General features: G+C 35.8%; 2 protein-coding genes across 3 annotated transcripts; both read left to right on the forward strand.

Moving 5' to 3' along the window:
• The first annotated feature begins 862 nt into the window (after positions 1 to 862).
• Positions 863 to 7476, forward strand: LOC132163325 (two-component response regulator-like APRR3). The gene is made up of 11 exons (XM_059573573.1): positions 863 to 1124; positions 2078 to 2524; positions 2707 to 2868; positions 2996 to 3129; positions 3487 to 3648; positions 4600 to 4783; positions 4916 to 5300; positions 5379 to 5406; positions 5732 to 6508; positions 6960 to 7033; positions 7148 to 7476. Exons 2-11 carry the CDS (start codon positions 2164 to 2166, stop codon positions 7224 to 7226), a joined length of 2346 nt encoding a protein of 781 aa, XP_059429556.1. The 5' UTR covers positions 863 to 1124; positions 2078 to 2163; the 3' UTR covers positions 7227 to 7476.
• Positions 7477 to 15069: 7593 nt separating this feature from the next.
• On the forward strand, positions 15070 to 19742 carry LOC132163451 (probable serine/threonine-protein kinase PBL5). 2 transcript variants are annotated; one of them, XM_059573747.1, is made up of 5 exons: positions 15070 to 15351; positions 16135 to 16403; positions 16761 to 16950; positions 17092 to 17483; positions 19167 to 19742. In XM_059573747.1, the coding sequence occupies exons 1-5, from the start codon at positions 15249 to 15251 to the stop codon at positions 19482 to 19484; spliced, it is 1272 nt and encodes a 423-aa protein (XP_059429730.1). In that variant the 5' UTR covers positions 15070 to 15248; the 3' UTR covers positions 19485 to 19742. The 2 variants fall into 2 exon arrangements, with proteins under 2 accessions (XP_059429730.1, XP_059429731.1); XM_059573748.1 differs by lacking the exon at positions 15070 to 15351 and adding an exon at positions 15482 to 15626.
• The last annotated feature ends 831 nt before the right edge of the window (positions 19743 to 20573 follow it).

The following is a 20573-nucleotide window of genomic DNA, read 5'->3' on the forward strand; positions in this document are numbered from 1 at the left end:
CTATAGAGTTTTCGGAGGAAGGGGAGGGGCCATGGCCATTTTGGGTCATTATGTCGTTCTGTCTCTTTTCATGTGCAAATCAACTATTGAATATGTGAAATCTATGTAAGTCTATCTAAGTCTCACGTATTCAATAATAAATTTTACAAAAACAAATGCTATAAGTCAATAATTTTTTCATATTTATCTTATATTTTTTTATAATTAACTATTGAATTTATAAGATCTACTATTCACTTATATGAGATAACAGATATACAATAAATAACATCCAAAAACATCTTTTAAAATTAGTGGACAACATTTAATTGGCTGGTATAAATACGAGGTTTATTAACAAGAAATGATTGTAGTCAACCCCCTTGGAGAATAAAGACCGCCAGTTTTGGCAAAGAAAGGGTTAGACAAGAATCTATTATCCATCAATGGTGGGGAAAATATGAATAGCATGGATGATGGGGGTATTGTTGGATGTCGGCCCACAAAAAAACTAGGTAAGGGTACTCTTGTCATTAGATCTGGCCACACGTGTCCTTGTAAAAAGACAACTAGCGACCACCTGACACGACCCTTAGAAACGACGCCGTCTATGTGTCTAGGGTTTCCAGCCCAAGCAAAAAACCTTTAACTGCGCCTCTATAGAGCCACGTCGCGACTCCCAGATCTGCAGGATCATATAAGATTCGGCGCATCCTTTCGACGGTTAACCTTTACGTTTTGTCCAGCTCGGACTAATCGATGGTCCTGATTCTTACCACGTCGGACTATTAGATTCCAACGTGGGCTTCGGGCCTCTCCGGACCTCCATTTGTTCCACGTCAGCACCCCCGAATAATATCTTCTCCAACCCTCTCTCTCTCTCTCTCTCACCTTTTAGCTTCTCAACTTCTTAACCAGTCAAGCTTTTTCTTCTCGAACTATATTTTCTTCTCTGAAAATCAAGAAATCCTGAAACGTTTCCAAACTCGTAATTTTTACGTTTCGAAAAATCGTGCTTCAGCTTTTAAGATTCTTGAATTAGAAACCAGATTAGAGCTCTGATCTGGTTTTATTATTATCATTTTTTTATGTGCTAAATCGAGCTTAGCAATGGCGATTTGGTCCTTGTCAGAAGATCGCCTAAGGTGTGATTTTTCCAGTAATATGTTTTTGGTTAATATTAAAAGTTTGTTTACAAATACTCTCTTTTGGATTCTAAATCTTATCCTTAGAGGATATTTATTTTGTTTAATATATATTGCTCTGTTTGGCGTCTGTGAAAATAGTAGAAAACATAGGGCTTTTTTTCCTTTTAAATTTTGCATTTCTTCGGACATGATAAAGCAATAGACTTCAATCTAGTATAATTGTTTCGATTTGTTTAGATGAGCTTTGAAATCCAGACATAAAAGATTTTGACTTAAGAGCTTATTTTCTTTTACTTTGCTCTGTTTTGTTGGAATACAGAGGATAATTGTTGCTTCTTGTTCGAATTTTTGAAATTAATGTTAATATCTCTTTGTGGATTCATTTACTTAATTTTTCAAAGCATATTTTTACTTGGGTGCTTGACAGATATATCTGTTTTAGTAATTTTTTTTCTTCTAATTGGAGTATTGTCTCTTAGCTTCAAGATCGGTATAGCGTGTGAGTAATTTCAGGCTTTTTATCTGTTTTAAGGGGGGATTTTTGGTAGTGGCAGAGTTATCTAGGTTAGGTTGACTTCTGATATATGTTAAGGATGATGGTTGCATATAGAGCCTTAGTTTGTGTGTTTGTGTAAATATCCTTTTGCCTTTTGAGCTGTTAGAGTTAAAATGTTCTTGTAGATTCTTGTATTCCAATTTCCTTAGATTGGCTGCCCTTGTTTTGGTTGCGTTAGTAGTTTTTGCTCTGGGAAATTACTGGGTATGGAGTACAGTTCTACAAGTTCTGTTCTGAGAGGTGGTTTGTTTTTCATGTTGAATCTTTTATTAGATTATGATGGATGGAGTGTGGTTCTAATATTTCTACCTTCTCCAGGATCTTCTGTGATAGAAATATGTTATGAATCATATTCTAAGTTTAAGATTGAGTCTAAAGGGCTTTGTGTTTGCAGAGGTCGATTTTTGAAGAAAACATGTAAGGGTTTCATGTATACAAAGCCTATCCATTCTTAATTACTTGTCTGTTTGAAACTGGTTGATGGGGGCTGTTCCAGCAAACAGTGATGGTGTTCGGGGTAGAGGGTTGGTAGAACAAAATTACGGAATGTGTTACGAGAAAAAGGAAGTGAGTAATGAAGCAGTGGGTGAAGGGCAAGGCTTGGGATCGTCAGAGGAAGATGAGTCAAGAAACAATGAGGTAACTCAAGATGTAAGCAATGGGGCCGGAGGGTTGATTCAGGTTCATGATGGGTTGCAGATACTGCAACAACAGCTTCCAGGGCCTGTGATACGTTGGGAGAGGTTTCTTCCTGTTAGATCTTTGAAAGTTTTGCTAGTTGAAAATGATGATTCTACACGCCAGGTTGTCAGTGCTCTGCTACGAAATTGCTGTTATGAAGGTTAGTAATTTGTTTTTCATGGTGGTGAAAGGTCTTTGTCTTGCCTGCCAAGTGCCGCTGGAGAACTTATTTGTTCTCTGACTGGACTGATGGTTCATCCAATAAATCCCAATGAAGTTGTGTTTCAATCTTAGTGCTGGTTTTTCCTTAAAACTTCTTAGTTCTTGATCTGGTCTTTGCAGTTACTGCTGTTGCTACTGGCATTCACGCATGGAAAATCTTAGAAGATCCAACTAATCATATGGATCTCATCCTAACAGAGGTAGCCATGCCTTTATTAACTGGAATTGGTCTTTTATCCAAGATTATGAACCACAAAACTCTCAAGAATGTTCCCGTAATTAGTAAGTATCATTTAATAGCATTTCTAGCCTTTTTAACTTGGTGCTTACGAAAATGTAAGGCTTATGTTGTTATAACTATTGCTGATTTGGTACTTTTATTTGCCAAACCTGATGAGCTATGATTCAGTGATGTCATCTCATGATTCGATGGGTATAGTCTTTAAATGTCTGTCCAAGGGTGCGGTTGACTTTCTGGTGAAACCTATTCGGAAAAATGAACTTAAAAACCTCTGGCAGCATGTTTGGAGAAGATGCCATAGTGTAAGTTGCTACTTCTGCTTCATACTCATGAATTTATGTGGACATATACTCAGGTCAATATCAGTGTGTTCTTGGATATTTTAGTGGACATGTATCCCCTTCCTCAAAAGTAGTAATTTACCACTTTTTTAGTATTTGTTTTTTTTAAATTTATTTTAATTTTTAATATAAGTATTGATGCCTTGTTGTAGCAATAGCTCTAAATTATCAAAATATAACCAGTACTATGCATATTTAGTTTTACAGTCCATTTGTTTATCTTTTGTTTGATCAATCTATTACCATGCGGTTCACTTTGGGGCAATTGGTGTTGAAATTACTTCCTCAACTTGGTTTCTGTTTCTCACCATTTCTCAGTCTAGTGGCAGTGGGAGTGAAAGTGGGACACAGACTAGAAAATCAGCAAAATCAGAGAGTAATGATGAGTCTGACAACAATACTGGCAGCAGCGATGAGCATGATAATGGAAGTAATGGTCCAAGTCTTCGGGATGGAAGTGACAATGGAAGTGGAACTCAGGTGATTATTTACAAACAATTTGAAGTTATATACCCATATCCTTTTTCTTATATATATATATATATATATATATATATATTCCTTTTGAATTTTGACTCCTTTTACTGATGAAAGCATAAGTGGATAAGGGTGCATAGTCACCATTAATGTACTCCAGCGTCTTATTCCATTTTATGTGGTTTATTTTGCTTGTTCAAGATTTTCTTATAGCGGAGACCATTGAAGCAAGATCATACGGTGATTTCAGAACTAATAATTCGGCTCCCTTGGAGGAATGTCCAAATCCCCTGAACCGTGAACTTAATTTATTCAGTATGCCTATCTAAAGATGCTGAGACATTCAGAATAACTATTGAAAAGCTCAAGCTTCTTGAACTATGGGCCTGCCATTGACCAAAAATTGGAGTGTAGAGCTCTTCCTTTGGACACCTGCTTCTTAGATATAAAGAATTTACCATTTAACGGCACTTTTGAGTATTGGCCCTCACTATGCAATCAGGGCAAAGATATAACACACCTGTGCCTCTTTATCCCACCTTCTATGCCTCATCAATATCATTGGGCTAGAGTAGAATTAGAAATTCCTAATTAAAAGAAAGGGAAAAGTACATTAACTGTCATAACATAGAGGATAAAATTCTTCATAACTTGATTTGACCTGGTCTGCCCCAGTTTCTTGCCATGACAAGTGTACTGAATGTGACTATTCATTAATCATCTTCAACATCATTTCTAACTCTAATTTTGGGTTTATTATTTTGCCGTAGATGTCAGTGTTAGTCTTACTTCTTCTGCGGTATATGAATTGAGTTGTATGGGCTTATATTATCATTTCCAACAGTCTGCCACTGAATATGAAAGTTTAAACTGGAGATGAGGATATAAGGAGCAAAAGATTCTAGAATACTGACACTACCAAAAGTTGAACATACTAATGCTCTTACTTTGCAGAGTTCATGGACCAAAGGGGCAGCTGAAGTTGAAAGCCCTCAACTAGTGTCACCTCCAGATCAAATTGCTGATGCACCTGATAGCACCTGTGCCCAGGTGACTCATAAAAAGCCTGAAAAAGTTGGCAACAGGCGGGTGCATGTTACTGAAACAAAAGAGTGCCCTGAACAGGATGAGCAACTTGGTATGTCTTAGTGATATCTATCTCCTTTTGGCTTGTTTGCGTTATCCTTGGTTTGAGTTTTCACTATTTTAACACAACTATCTGCATTTTATTTTTTGGATGATGTTACATTCGATAAAAACTTGGAAATAGAAGTATCTAAAAATCCAGAATGTCAACATGAAATGCTATCTATCCATCTAGCGAGCAGAAGGCAGAATCAATTGCTCGAAGTAGATAGTAAGCCATCTGATAGTGGTCAGCTGGAGCAGAACAGTGAGAACCTAGCCAGCAAACCAGCAAACGGATCTTCCAATATAGTTAGTGCAGTTATCAATTCTACTGATCCTGAGGCTGAAAGCAGAGACTTTGACATTCCAAATGGCCTTTCTGATATCTCACAAATCAAAGCACATTCTGATTCTAGACAACCTCCGTCCCTGGAACTAACTCTGAAGAGGCTGAGAGAAGATGTTGGAAATGTTGCACATGATGACCGCAATGTTCTGAGACATTCAGATGTGTCAGCATTCTCGAAGTAAGAGGATGCTCGTGCTGTTAACACATTACACTTTGAACAAATTTTTTTACTTATTTTATTTTCTTCACTGTGCAGATACAATACTGCCTCTTCTGCAAACAGGGTAATGTTCTGTATCACCTTAGACAGCAAGTGCCTTATATTGTTGGACATAGCCTCTTCTTTCACCAGTACAATTGCATTCTCTTCCCAATCATTGTGCACCACATTGTGATGTGGATGGTTTGCTGCCAATCCAACAAGAAAAGGAAATCAGTATTTAAGAGAGATTCCTCTTTCTTTTTAGTGAAATGATACTAGCATCCTCTTTATCATAATGTGTCTCACAGTGGTTGGCAAGCAGCTGCTGATAAAAATGACTGGAAAGAAGTGTAGAGAGGCCATACCTTCATTTCTATGCAGGTCTAATTATTCCTACTTCTTATCAGGCACAGATGGGGAATGTAGGAAGCTGTTCTCCACTTGATAATAGTTCGGTCGCACTGAATACAGAAACAATGCACACTTTTCCTTCTCATTCAAGTGGCACTCTTCCAAATCAGCAGTCTAATGGGAGTAGCAACAACATTGACATGGCCTCCACCAATAAATGTGTTATCCCCAAGCCAGAAGTGTATGAAGAGAAGCCAGAGTCTGCATCAGCTTTCAAATCTTTTCATTCTTCTGCATTCCAACCTGTGCAGAATAGTTGTATTTCTTCATCCCAGCAAGTAACCACTGTGAAAGCAGCTGATGGGGAAGTTAACAAGATTCAAGCCCAAACGAGAGGCTCACAACAGCAAGTCCAAGTCCAGCACCACCATCATCACCATCACCATTATCACCATCATGTCCACAACATGCAGCAGCGTCAGCCGCAGCCTGACCATGAAGATATCTCCCAGAAGAACATGGCTGGAGCTGCTCAGCAATGTGGATCATCAAATGTGTTAGGAGGTCCCGTTGAAAGTAATGCTGGAAACTACAGCGTCAATGGAAGTGCTTCTGGAAGTAATTATGGCTGCAATGGACAGAATGGAAGCAGCACTGCCTTGAATGCTGGAGTAACAAATGTGGAAAGTGAAAATGGGGCAGGTGGAAGCAGTGGAGCTGGTGGCATTAGCGGGAAAAACAGTGGGAGTGGAGCAGATGAACGGGTGGCACATAGAGAGGCTGCGTTGACCAAATTTCGTCAGAAAAGGAAGGAGAGATGCTTTGAAAAGAAGGTAACTCATTTTTCCTTGCGTGTGTTTTACTAGGGAGCAAAACATAGCTACCCACTATTTCCTACCGTTAACTTGCTGGGGAAAAATTTTCTGACTTCTTCAGCCTATGGAATTCGTTGATTGGAAATAATATATGATGGTGGGTGAGCTCCTGACGAATGAAAACAGTAATAGTTTACGTGACAAATGTATCACATTGACCCTAATCATACTGAACTCATCTCCTCTAAGCAACAAATAATCATTTTCATTTATAATATAGTACTCATGACATGGTGGGTCCTTGACACCTATTGGTCTATTATTCATAATTCATACTTCTAGATCCTCTAAGTTGTTATGTAGAGCATATGAACTTCACTTTCCATTCTATATGGTTGCTATCATTATATAAGTCTAGCTTATTCCAGGATATATGAAACTTAGTCTTCCTTGTGTCTTGTTTTTCCAGGTTCGATACCATAGCAGGAAAAAACTGGCAGAACAACGCCCTCGTATCCGTGGACAATTTGTTCGGCAGATAACGTGAGTTGGGATGGAAATTACAATTTATCGTCTTTTTACTTTTTGATGTCTTAAGTTTCTTAACAGAAGTACAGGGGAGAACAACGATGTTTCTAATTTTGTCTTTATGTTCAGGTCTGACTCAATAGCAGGAATAGACTGTGAGAGCAAAGATGATGCATCTGGGGATGATTCTTGTGACGGTGCCCAATAACAAGAGCCAGAGTGCAGATCGCTATAACCCTTGTGCTGGGCAATGCTTCTGGGTTTGTGTACATGAGACTAGCACTAGTTGTGAATGTAGGGAAGGAGTATTAGATTTGCACTCTTTAAGGTTTTTTTTTTATAGTGTTATTATTATATTTGTGAAAACAAACATTTAATGTATTGAGGTTGCTGTCATTTTGTTGAACAGGATAACCTAACCTCTCTACGAAATAAAGCTGTCATTTTGTTGTGTTGTCTTTCCTTCTTCTTGGTTACTTTCTGTTAATGTATTGAGGATGCAGGAACCAATCGCCATGGACCAACTGGCAGCTTCACCCCCATAAGAATAAGGATGCTGTGGTGAACAGAGATTCCCCACCCGGGATCCGACGTCGTTCCTGCTTGCAGGGTAAAACAAACCTTGGAAGAGCACTTTTTGGTGACGCTATTACATTTCTGATCCTGCTCTAGAGCACCAGATTATCCTGCCTGGATGAAGACATGTAGGGTATCGTATCGTATCTACGATCTTAGTTTCTCCTGATTTTATGCAGCTTAATTCCTATTCACAACATGTTTTCCTAGAATCTTGGAGTCATTTTAACTGAATAAAATCTAGTCAATAGCCTAATTCAAGACTGTTAAGTAACCAAACAAGAAATGGTCCATCTTAAAAATAGAATCAAAATGTTGGGGGAGAGAGAACAAGTCACCTAAGTAAATTAGAAACTTCCAGCCTTTATGCAAAGGGTGTGAGAGAGAGAAGAGGGACGACTCCTGCATTCTACCATAAAAAGAAAGGGTTAAAATAGCTGATTGGTCCTTCCTTGTTTATTACCCTATCAAAAGGCTAGCTCCATTTTAGAAAGTGACAAAACTATAACTGTACTTCACAAATTTATAAATTAAAAATTAAAATCATTATCAAACAATTTAAAATTATACCCAAAACTACTTTCATCTTTACCAAAAATTTTTACCAATTGAACTTATCTATTCCTACTAACATATATCATTGATAAGATAAGTTTACTCCCTTCAAGGTCTCAGGTTCAATATCTCATTAGTGAAAACAATCTCTTGTAGTTGTGGTCACACTCCCTGATAAAAAGTCAGCGATTTAACCAGTTCCGTGTAAGAAAACTTTCGAAAGTGCGATACACGGGACTGGGATTTAGGGGTGGGTCCGAAAGGCTCTACCTTAGTAAAAAGGAAACCCCTCTCTCTCATATATAGTATTCCTACTAACACCCCTCTCTCTCATATATAGTATTCCTACTAACATATATAGTATTTCATATATAGTAAAAAGGAAACCCCAAAACATCATGTTGATTGTTGTACCAGTTTTCTTCTGTATGTTTATATAGGATCATAGCACATTACTAATTTGTATGATGGCAGGCGCGTGCAGTATCTCCCATAAAATTTATTCATGTTGCTCTGCCTCTGCCACTGCAATGATGGTGGAGCTCCTATCAAAAGTCAAAAGCACTTCCCTAGAGTAGGTGACTTATATTCTTCTTTCTTTGTGTGATTGCGTGCATGTATAGTATAGTCCTCTCTCTCTCTCTCTCTCTTCCCAATACTCCTTTTGTCCAATAAGTTTTCTTTTGGGCGTCTAGTTTATTAGAAAAAACAAGTTGGTTGTCGTTTAGTGGGGGGAGGAGGAGGAGAATCGAAAATGGTGGGAAGAAGCCGCAAGAAAGGAATCACTGGTTTTAGGGTTTCATGGTAGAGAATAAAGTGCGTCCCACTTTTGAAAAGGCATGGTTTGGATGATGGCTAACAACGCCAACTGTTTCCTGACAACATGCACGCTACATGAATAAATCAAAACCGCGTCTCTTTCCGACCATGATTACAACGGTGGAGGTGGAGGAGCATTAGGATCATAATAATGCTGCTCCATAAATTGCACCACCAACTCCTTCATAGATTTGACTTGCTTTCAATGCTCTTAACTTACATTAAATACTCTCCATCTTTTTCCCATATCATCACTCTTAACTATATCATCACTCTTAACTATTATATTTAATTTTGGGCCACGCATACATGTTGTATTGTTGTTATGGGTTTGAAGTTATCTATTTTAACGGTTGGGATTTAATTTTACTCTCTTTCTTATGAAAAATTTGAAATTGAATTTCGACCATTGAAAAAACTACAGCACCTAAGTTAAATTCACTGTTTTAAAACTGACAAAACATTTCTTGTAAAAAAATTGGACGATCAAGATTTAACAACAGCAAAAGCAAAGCAAACGCTATTTGTGCTGTTTGTTTTCAAGATTTAATTTCTGGTGGATGATGAATATATAGGATCTTCTTCATTTTTTTTTTGGTGAGTATGGGTCTTCTATCCAAGTTTCAAGTAAAAAGAAAGATAAATATTTTATTGTATAATTTAAAAATAATACACCATTACACGTTGACCTTGAAAGCATACAATTTCAGAAGTCAGAAAATGGCTGCAGGTGTATTCAGCAAACTAAAAGGAATAATAAAATAAAAAAACACACACAAAAATGTGGCTGCAAATAATTGGTTTCCTTAACGTCTTGAAGTGTACCACACCCACCAACAAAGCTCTTTAAGAGCATAAATTGAATGTATAACTATCATACACACATATTTTGAAAAAAATTTAGTCTTATTGAAGAAGGATAATGAGTATAACGCTTTTTACATCATAAAGTAAAAAATTTTAAAAAATTATAATCAAAGTTACAAGGTTACAAATCATAGATCCTTACATAAAAATCAAATATTTAAGACCTATTTATGACATTAACATCTGCTAACCTATGACTACTTTTTAGTTGTAACACTAGATCTCAGTTATAACATCAGATCTGTTCTAAATAAATTCAATTCAATGCATAGGTAGTTTATCTTTCTCGCTCTGAAAATAGATCACATCCACAACCCAAAAGTCTGGGCAATCTTTATTCAAACAAAAATACAAACAACAAAAACTAAGAAAACCCATTCCCAGCAGAAAAATAGCCATGAAAGCATAGATCTGCTCCTGAAAAGACTAGATCTACTCATCATCAACTCAAAACGAATGGAAAACTACATCATTTTCGTCATAGATTGCTCACGATAGCAGATCTAAAGAAAAAACTATTATTCAAAACAAACAAAACAAACAACACAACCAAGAGGGTGGGCGGAAGCGGCCAGAATTGCTGATTTCTGGTCGAAAAACACTTACAAAAACAAAGAAAACCAAGAAAAAACGTGAAGAAAGGGATGGAGGATTAGGGGAGAGGGGGGGGGGGGAGGTGGAGGTGGAGGGTCCCTCCTCACCATATATATATATATATATATATATATATGTTATTTTAACAAAATTATCTTCCAACAGCAACATATGTTTTTTTTTAAGAAAGAACAAAATGACAACATTAATTCTTTAAAAATTAAAAAGAATGGCTTAACTGACATCATTGGGAGGTGTTTGGCTACTCCTCCTGCTCAGTGCTCACCCAATCTCTATAATGAAAGCCAAAAGGATGTGAAAAGCACTTCCATGGCTGTCTCTTTCAAAGATACCGTCTCCCTCACGACGCCGAGTTAAAAAAAAAAAAGAAAAAGAAAAAGATGAAGTTGATTACTAATAATTAAAAGATTCAAAACATCCAACTTAACAACACGTACAACACCAATATCTTCAAACTAATCATCATTGATTAGATTAATGGCTGTCTCTTTTATTGTCTGTTTGAAAAACCTATTTTAATTTCATTTCCAATTTGACGCAATATCAAATAGACAGAAATTTTCTTCAAATCAGTTGTGAATAAACATTCTCTAACTAACTCATTTAAAATAGTGTCAAATGTTTATAAATATTTAAAATACATATTAAACTCTTAAAGTCATTAATAACAGTTTACTAAATTAGACTTAACGTTTTAAATGTTTATAGATACTTTATATTATTTTAAATGGATTGAAGGATATTTCCTCCAAACTGGTTTGAAAAAAATTTTCGTTAATAATAAATTTCTTTTAATTTTGTCTATTAAACTGGAGTAATGTTATACATCATTTTTCCATTTTCCAAATCTTATGTGGCGTGACCCCATATAATATTTGGTGCATAGAAATTGGTTTTTTGGTTGGGGATCACAAAACAAATTTTGGAGAATGTGAGCGGAATGTGAGTAATGAATATAATTACTTATTAAACTCACATGTTTATATATTGTGATTTTCTCACACTCGCGTGCACGCCCACATATATGTATGAGTAATACTAAATATCATATTTTTATGATTTTATCTTACAACCAAAGATGAATTTACCGGGGAGGGGGGACCGGCAGTGGCCCTGGTCCCTCCAAATTACAAGGAAAAAAAAAATTAAGATATTTTTTGCCAATTGACTATTCTCCAAAAAAATTTTGGCTTGACACTTCCTAAATTCAAAACTGGCTCCATCCTTGCTTACAACTATCTCACAATGCCAGCGATATTTCCAATCTCACCCTGTGTGTGTGTGAGAGAGACACAACATGTTCCAATATTTTTACATGGAAGGGATAAAATTTGTGACAAGTGTAATAAGGGATTGTATGTATATAATTGTTGATCGATCACAGCCATCCAAGTGTACGTAGGAGTTATTTTGAATATAGAGTGGTCAATTTGTTTCCGGCGGTGGAACTTTCTACGCCACTCGTTGCATCAACGTACGCATTATATATTAAACACATTTCGTTGCACGCTCGGAATGCTCGCACCGACCGTTGCACCAAAACTTTATTTGACCTTTTTTAAAACATTTATTTATTAAAATTAAAGTTGTGTTTGCCAAAAAGGACTTAAAAAAAAAAATCAAATTATTCCGCTCAAAATTAATCTCATTATTTTTACTTTTTACATCACATCAATAACTTTTTATTACTATTTAAATAAAAAAAATCACTACAAAACATATATATATATATATATATATATAACTTTTTTATACAAAATATTTTTACTTTTATTTTTTTTTTATATCAATTAAATCTGCTACAGTTTCAATACACTTCATTTTTTAAGTCTTTTGCTACAAAATATTCTTACTTTTTTTTTTTTTCTTATATCAATCAAATCTGCTACAGTTTCAATACACTTCATTTTTTAAGTCTTTTGCTGCAAAATATTCTTACTTTTTTTTCTTTTTTTATATCAATCAAATCTGCTACAGTTTCAATAGACTTTATTTTTTAAGTCTTTTGCCAAACGCGCCCTAAAGTCTTACTTATTATTATTATTATTATTTTGGACAGATGTTAAATGTACCTTCTTTTGATGTGTGTTTTGTCTTTAATTTGATGTGGCACCATCTTTGCTTCTTGTGAGGAGTAGGATTTGGCACTCAAAAGTTGACTACCTCTCATCATTTGCCTCAAAAGTCATATATTTTTATATTTTTATTCATTAGCAGCATATTCTTTAAATTTCATTCTCATTTCTAAAGGAAACAACTCTTGAAAAATAAAAACCCACTTGCAGCACTCTTGGTGTTGAAATCAATGAAACGCGGTAATTAAATGGTAGTTTAATCGGTCAGAAATTACGCCTCATAAACGAGTCACCTATTTATGACCTGTTTAATAAACGTGTCGTGTTCAAATTGATATAAACAAGTTGATAGGTTAACCAAGTTGACACGGACCCGATATATGAACCCATTTTATGAGTAGTAAATTACATATTGATTGCTCATTTTAAGTGATCCAAAGGAACTCTAATTATAATTTGACTTGCAAAATTGATTTTTGTTTCCTTTTTAAAATGCAAGAGATTTGACGGTGGAAATTACAAAAACGTGTGCCTCTTTCAGATTGGAATTGATTGCACACAGACAAGGTTGGGAGATCTTGAGAGCTTCAATGAAATGATTTTTATTTATTTTTCATTTAATTAACAGCCCACATTTTTCCTTTTAAATTCATCCAGGTACCCAGTTGGTAGAATTAAGTAACATAGCAGTTGGGTAGATAAGACTCAAACAAAACAACGAAGCAAAAATCAACAAAAGTCAATGCACACAATGAGATTTTCTGATTTCAAATTATAATATTATGTAATTTAAATTATAAAATAACAACATATTTAATTATTATATAACAATATATCTAAATTATGAAAATAAATTCATTTTCCAGCTTTGTTTTGCTTGATTTATTATGTACACGTACACAAAGTTCAAAACCATGGAAGAAATCAAGGGAGGTTGATATCTCCAATGTAAATCTCCATTAATTCTATAATTTTTCAGCAACATTTAATTACCAAAATCTTTTATTTTTTAATTTTTTACTAGTTTCCCAAATAACATTATTGTCACTATAAATTAAAATAATTTTTCTAATTGATAATTAGGTATTCGTTAGGGAAAATGATATGTGTTTTTTTAGTGTTCTTCTGTGTCCTCTCAACTATAATATAACTTTTAAAATTATCATTGAATTTGATATTATTATTATTGACTTTTAATCTATTGATAATTTTAAAAGTCACATCACAGTTGGGAGAACACTCGAAGAACACTTAACATTCCCCATTAGTTAATATAGTGAAAGAAGAAATTACAATTTGGGACTTGAAATAATATCATGCTCAGAATAAATATGAAACTAAATCAAATAAAGTCATCATCAAGGATTATTTTTGAAAATGGAATATCCATTATTAGGTTTTCATGCTATTATAATTATAAGTAATTGAGCTATATTGACAGAATGTTAAATAACTTTGTCATAATTATTAACAAATAATTCAAAACATAAAATGCTTTTTAAACGTGGACTCTATTAAAAACTATTACTCATATTTATATCATAAAATAAAATAAAAAAATAAAAAACACCCTTGAAATTATCTTCGAACAACATTAAAAGAGGTTTGGGAGGTTTTATTCACCCAACCACACAAGCGCGTTGGTTTAAAACTTGAAAATTCACGGCCGTTGACCAAAACCAAAAGAATTAACTGTGGAGCGCTGATTGTCTGCTATCACACACCACCTACTTACCCCAGATGTCAACCAACGATTGGTTGAAATCTGTAGCATTTACGATCCGCGAGCTTCAACGCGTGGATCACCGTTCCATATTTTGATTCGCTGTAAGTCTTAAGTGGGGAACACGTAGGCCACTGGGTCCCACTTTAACGTCACTTGTCAGACCCCACTGGGCTGCTCGAGACACTGACGTGTCTTTTTAAAAAAAAAAAACTAAATAATAATAATAATAATAATAAAATTGTCTATTTTTTATTACCGTTTAATGTTTATTACCAAATCAGGCTTAAATCTTTTATTTCTTTTTTGGGAAGAATATAAATCTTTAAATAAGATACGATTTTAATTGATTTATTGTATGTACATTTTTTTTTTTTAATTATTGTAATCCTCACCGGCAGGTAATTCAAAATAATACGAGGAAAAAAAAACAGAAAAAGAAAAGAAAAGAACAAGTGGGTATAGTGGGGAAAAGACAAAGATCTGTCGTTGCGAACCAGCTCGGCCGAAATTGCTGAATCCCCCAACCACCGGGCGGCACGTCATCAGAACAGTGGGCGATGAACACGTAAGAGACCAAGCAATGACAGGTTGCCTTAAAATGCAGTTGACCAAACTGCCACTGTCCGTTTCACGCGGCGTCTTTCGGTGTGTACTAAATTGTGCCCCATAATTTTGGAATGACTAAATAGTCCTCACCTGGCCTTGTGGCGAAGTCTAATTGGGTAGAAAACTTGTGGGATGTTAACATGATTCGCACCTCAATTTTAAACCCCTTTCAAAATGTAAAGTAAAATCTACACACCAAATATAAAGGCACAGCCTTGAAGAATTATAAGAGCAGCTGTGTCTCTGTCTCTCTCTCCTTTGTCTCTGTCTCTTGTGTTTGTAACTCTCAAATTTTCTCTGTTACTTTTTATGTTTGGGTTTTTGGGTCTCTGTTTTGGGCTCTTTGTTAATATTCTGTGAATAGCTGAGAGACAGAGAGATAGAAGCTGTCATGGGTTGCTTTCGATGCACAGGGAAATCAAGCAAAAAATCAGAGAACGGGAACGACAAGTATAGCAGCAAGAAGAACAAGCCAGACGATCGAACCGCTTCAGGTAATTCTGCATGCCATTTTGATCAAATTTTACTGGACATTGAGGTAAGACCCATTTCATTTGATCATTCAGATTCTTCTATTTATTTTTAAAAAAAATAAACGTTTTTGGGTGACTATATATATATTTTTTTTTTGAATTTTCTGGTATATGGGTGCGTAGTAAATCATTCAAAATTGATAATTTTTGTAGGTGATAATCCGTGCCCCCACCTTGTTTCATATTTCCATGAGGATTATCGCCAGTACTTTTTTGCTCTAATTCAATGGGTGGACGTATGCCTTTTCGTCTCAATTTAATTTTCTTCTGATAAATATGTTGACGGTGAACTGAGTAGTTAGAGAAGGCTGAATTTTAATTTTGGTGAGATGGGTTTCTCTTGAAGTATAAAGTTTAATTTTTTTTTTCTTTTTCATTCTGATTTGGGTTTAGAGTTAGGGGTGCTTTCTCAAAATTATATAATTTAAATTTCTAAGCTTTGATTTTGGGTTTATGTAGCTCATGTACTTATGCTAATATTCTCTGTTTTTTTTTTTTTTTTGTTTGCTTGCATGCCTGGAAATGTCCAACCCATAATCCAAAAGGGTTTTGTCATTTTACTCTCTTTGTTTGCTTTCAATTTTGATGATTGGTTTTCCGAGTCCCTTCTTTTAGAAAAAATTATCTCAAAACAATCTTTCCGCTTTTGCTCGTCATGTCCTTATTAGATGTCACTTTTGTTTGCTCTCTCTCTCTCTGTGGCTCTGTGTGGGATGCTTATGTCTTTTGGTTTCTGTATCTTAGATGCATTGAAAGTCAGCCCAAATGAGAATGTAAAGGAGACCGACGTGAAGAAGGAGGTAGTGTGTAAGGATGACCAATTAGCTTTGGATGTAAAGGGTTTGAATTTGATAGATGAGGTTACAAAAGACGGAAAAACCGATGGCAAGCGGGCACAATCACTTACCTTTGATGAACTTGCAGAAGCAACCGACAATTTTCGGTCCGATTGCTTTCTGGGTGAGGGAGGTTTTGGAAAAGTTTACAAAGGGCACTTGGCAAAACTCAATCAGGTTGGTTGGAGTCAATTTGATTTTAGAATTTCTTTGTTGAAATGATAGACAAAATTGTGATAGTCAACAAGCCTGAAACCAAACTGAACAAATTACATTACTCAGAACAGCTCATTTAGTCAACAGGACAGAGTTGTAGTTTTCATTTCAACTCTTAAACATGTTTGCATTAAGTTAGAATTATTGTAGAACACATCGTTCTGCTTTGGGAAGCTATAGGTGCCATGTTATACTACTGTGTGATTATGCTGCTGTATATGTTCTGCTACTAAAATTCCTATTTGGTCAGTATTGTGCTTTTGTTCTATGGAGTAGGCTGGTGGTCAGACCTGAATTTTGTTACTGTTTTTGGTGCAGGACGTAGCTATCAAGCAACTTGACCGTAATGGAAGCCAAGGAATCAGGGAATTTGTTGTTGAAGTTTTGACATTAGGTCTTGCTGACCACCCGAATCTTGTGAAATTGATTGGTTTTTGTGCCGAGGGAGATCAGAGGCTATTGGTTTATGAGTACATGCCATTAGGATCTTTGGAAAACCATTTGCATGGTACTTAATTTTCTCAATACATGATCTCTTTTGCTTCCCATCTCGATTCTGGCCATTTATAGCTAACTTTTCAACTTTTTGGATCATCTCTACGAATGTTAGGATTTTTTTTTTATATTCATCCATGACTTTTGATGGCAGAGCTTCCACCTGATAGGCAAGTACTTGATTGGAATACAAGAATGAAAATAGCAGCTGGTGCAGCGCAGGGCTTGGAGTATTTGCATGACGAAATGAAACCCCCTGTTATATACCGTGATCTGAAATGCTCAAACATTTTGCTTGGTGAGGGGTATCATCCAAAGTTATCGGATTTTGGATTGGCTAAAGTAGGTCCCATCGGGGATAAGACTCATGTTTCCACAAGGGTTATGGGCACATATGGGTACTGTGCACCAGATTATGCAATGACGGGCCAGCTGACATTTAAATCAGATATTTACAGCTTTGGGGTTGTTCTTTTGGAGATCATCACAGGGAGGAAAGCAATTGATCATACCAAGACTGCTAGGGAGCAAAACCTGGTTGCATGGGTAAGATAAAGTTGTTATTTCACTATACCTGCTGATATTAGTGTTGGTTGGATTGCATTATTGTGGTTGCTGTTCTTGTTGATATATTTTGTGCTAAGCAATATTAGTTCGATATTGGTTCACGTGTAGCGCATCAGTCTATCAATCTGAAAAGTTGATTTAGTGGGGATTGCTTTGTCTATATCACTTTTTTGAATTTTTTTTGTAGCTGTGTTGGCTGCCCGAGAGCTAGTACTTGAGGTGAACATTAGGTTAGCGATCAGCCCAAAGGACGAACCTAGGAGGAGTTTTACCTATTTGCTGGCTTTTATTTTATTTTTTTATTTATTTTTTAAATGGTAAATATCACTACTGGGGCTGGAAATGAGTCTAGTTGAGCCGAGCCGAGTAGTGGCTGTGCGAGCTCGGCTTTACTTGAGCTTGAGTATCTAAACCCTGGCTTGGCTCGGCTTGCTAAGGGGAAAACTTTGTGCGACCTTGAGCTTGAGCTCGCCCATTAGCGATCAAGTACTCGGCTCAGTATCCGAACCAAGAGCATTTTTTAAGGAAATCATCTTCAGCTGAGCAGCCCAGTTGCATGGTGATGTTACTGCTGTTTGGTCCCAAGTGGCTTGTTAAGTAGTTCCAATTATGGATGAGCTCTACATTATGTAGAAATAGCTGGTCAAATTGCATGGTTAAGTTTTTTGTTTATTTCCTTCACTTGGAAAACCTATGGTATGTCTATTGAAATTTGACCTTCACTTTTAAGAATCATGCTAGAATATTTTGATAATGCATAACTCGAACTTATAAATAAAATTAGAAGCCTTGATAATGCATAACTCATGCATATAAAAAGATCTTCACTCCCTTCTTGCCCCAAAGACCCCAAATTAAGAAAGGGGAGTTTCAGAAAAAGTTAGTTTATTCTTTCATCACAACAACCGAACAAAACAGGAATGAATAAATGGAACTTTTACAAAGATTTAATGGGACCGTTCACTGTGTTGAACTCACCATTGGTGAATTCCTTGAAGTGTCAAATGCAGTGAAACATATTGATTCAGATTCGTTTTGGGAGTTCATGTGCATCATAGCCTCATCATTATGAACCATGCATGTTTATATTATCCTATCTCATATCACTAGATGAAAGTGTGTTTTTGTTCATTCTTGACATTCTCAACGCCGAAATAGTGTCTTTACTTACTCTTACAACCTAGTTGAAATTAGACAATTATAAACCATGAACTTACTATTATTTTAGCTTGGTCTCTTTACATGTCTCTATTTTTGAGTCCCAAGCATGTGGATCACATATTGAGTTAAACAAGATTGGATTAGATTTTTATATAACTTGACAATATAGTGTAGCTAGGCTAGGGAAGCTACACAACTCTATACCAACTCCCAGAAGAGAAAAATCAATGAATTTATATAAAGTCATGTTTGCGCTTGTAACTTATCTTAAGAGCCTATTATATAGTGCATTATGGAGCTTAAAATGTGATTGTAGTACATAAAAAGCTGTGCCAAGCAAAAGTAAGTCCGTTTGGTAAACAGGCTTGAAATAGATTTCCTTATTCCTTTTTTGTCAAACACCCTGCCCCCAATTCTCTTATGAAATTTCGACATTTTGAGACGACTTCCATGGCTCTTAGTAAGGCTTACAGATGTGTTGTGTATTGTATTTGTTTGCAGGCACGACCATTATTCAAAGACAGGAAGAAATTCCCACAAATGGTGGATCCACTGCTCCAAGGTCAATATCCTGTGAGAGGTTTGTACCAAGCTCTTGCTATTGCTGCAATGTGTGTTCAGGAGCAGCCTAATATGAGACCTGTCATAGCTGATGTGGTTACAGCTCTAAACTACTTGGCTTCCCAAAAATATGATCCCCAAATCCATCCAATCCAAAACCCTAGGAGGAGCCCATCTTCTCCTAATGTTAAAAGGGATGATGATAGAAGACAAATTGCCGGAAATGAAGGGCAGAGAGAGAGTGGCTGGAAGGACTAAGTCAATGATAAAGTGGTCAAATACCTTATACTCTGTTCATACATAATGTGCCTCGTTATCAATTTTTGCATCATAGAAGATAACAGGCGCTGCTTTGAACCTTTACATACAGGGAATTCCTGCCCTCTTCTTCTCTGAGTATCTCCTCTTTCATGTACATGTGAGCTCTTGTACCTAAGATTTCCCCTTTGTAGGAACTGTCTACCCATTTTTATAGTTTAGCATAAATTTTCTTAATAATGACTTCTCTTCTCATGATCTTCCTGTGATTCTTTTTCCAGCCGTATTTAAGTAATTGGGCATGTATTTTCACTCTATTTAGCATTATGCTTGGAACTTGGAGAGATGTTAAAAAGAGAAATGTACGGAAAACAGTGCAAGTTTAGGTGGGTTAGATGGGAGTGCTTCACCATGAACACACTGCAAGTTTCTTCTTCCTATTGTTGCCTAGACAGCAAATAAGACTAGTGTTTTTCGAAGGCATGTGAAAAGCGAGATGTAAGAGGCTTGAGGACCTCTTTCGGGGCGGCAATTCGGGTTCATGGGTTGAGTTGGGTATCCCACTAGCAATTTACTGCCTGAATTACTAGTAATTTATACAGTAAATATAAGTTTTTATGAGACTCAACTGTTTAAGCAAGTGGGCAGACAACTCAAAATTTGCTTGGGCATGTGAACTTCATATTAACTTTTTCACATTTGCTGTTTGAATTGTTAGGCAGCAAAATTGTTGGAGATTTTAATCCATTCGACTATATGGGTTGACATGAATGACATTTAATTAATCATATCAAATCCCTAGTATTTGATTTTGTCACTATAATAAGGTTGCAATTTTTGCAGTTTTCAAAATAATAATTTTTTTTTTTTTTTTTTTAATCAAATAAGGGAAAGCGGGTTACATGATTGACTAATTGACCACAAAAGAGGTGGGCATCCCAATAACAAAGCTCAAAAGGTAAATGCAGTACAAATTCTGAATCTAATCTAAAAGGAAAATCACTCCCCTATTTCAAAGAATTGGTATTGATTTGGATTGAAAAAGCTTCAAAGAATTTGTTTCAATGCCTATTTCCAAAAATTCAAACA

The sequence above is a fragment of the Corylus avellana genome, chromosome ca10 (assembly GCF_901000735.1).
Source record: "Corylus avellana chromosome ca10, CavTom2PMs-1.0".
Taxonomy (NCBI): domain Eukaryota; kingdom Viridiplantae; phylum Streptophyta; class Magnoliopsida; order Fagales; family Betulaceae; genus Corylus; species Corylus avellana.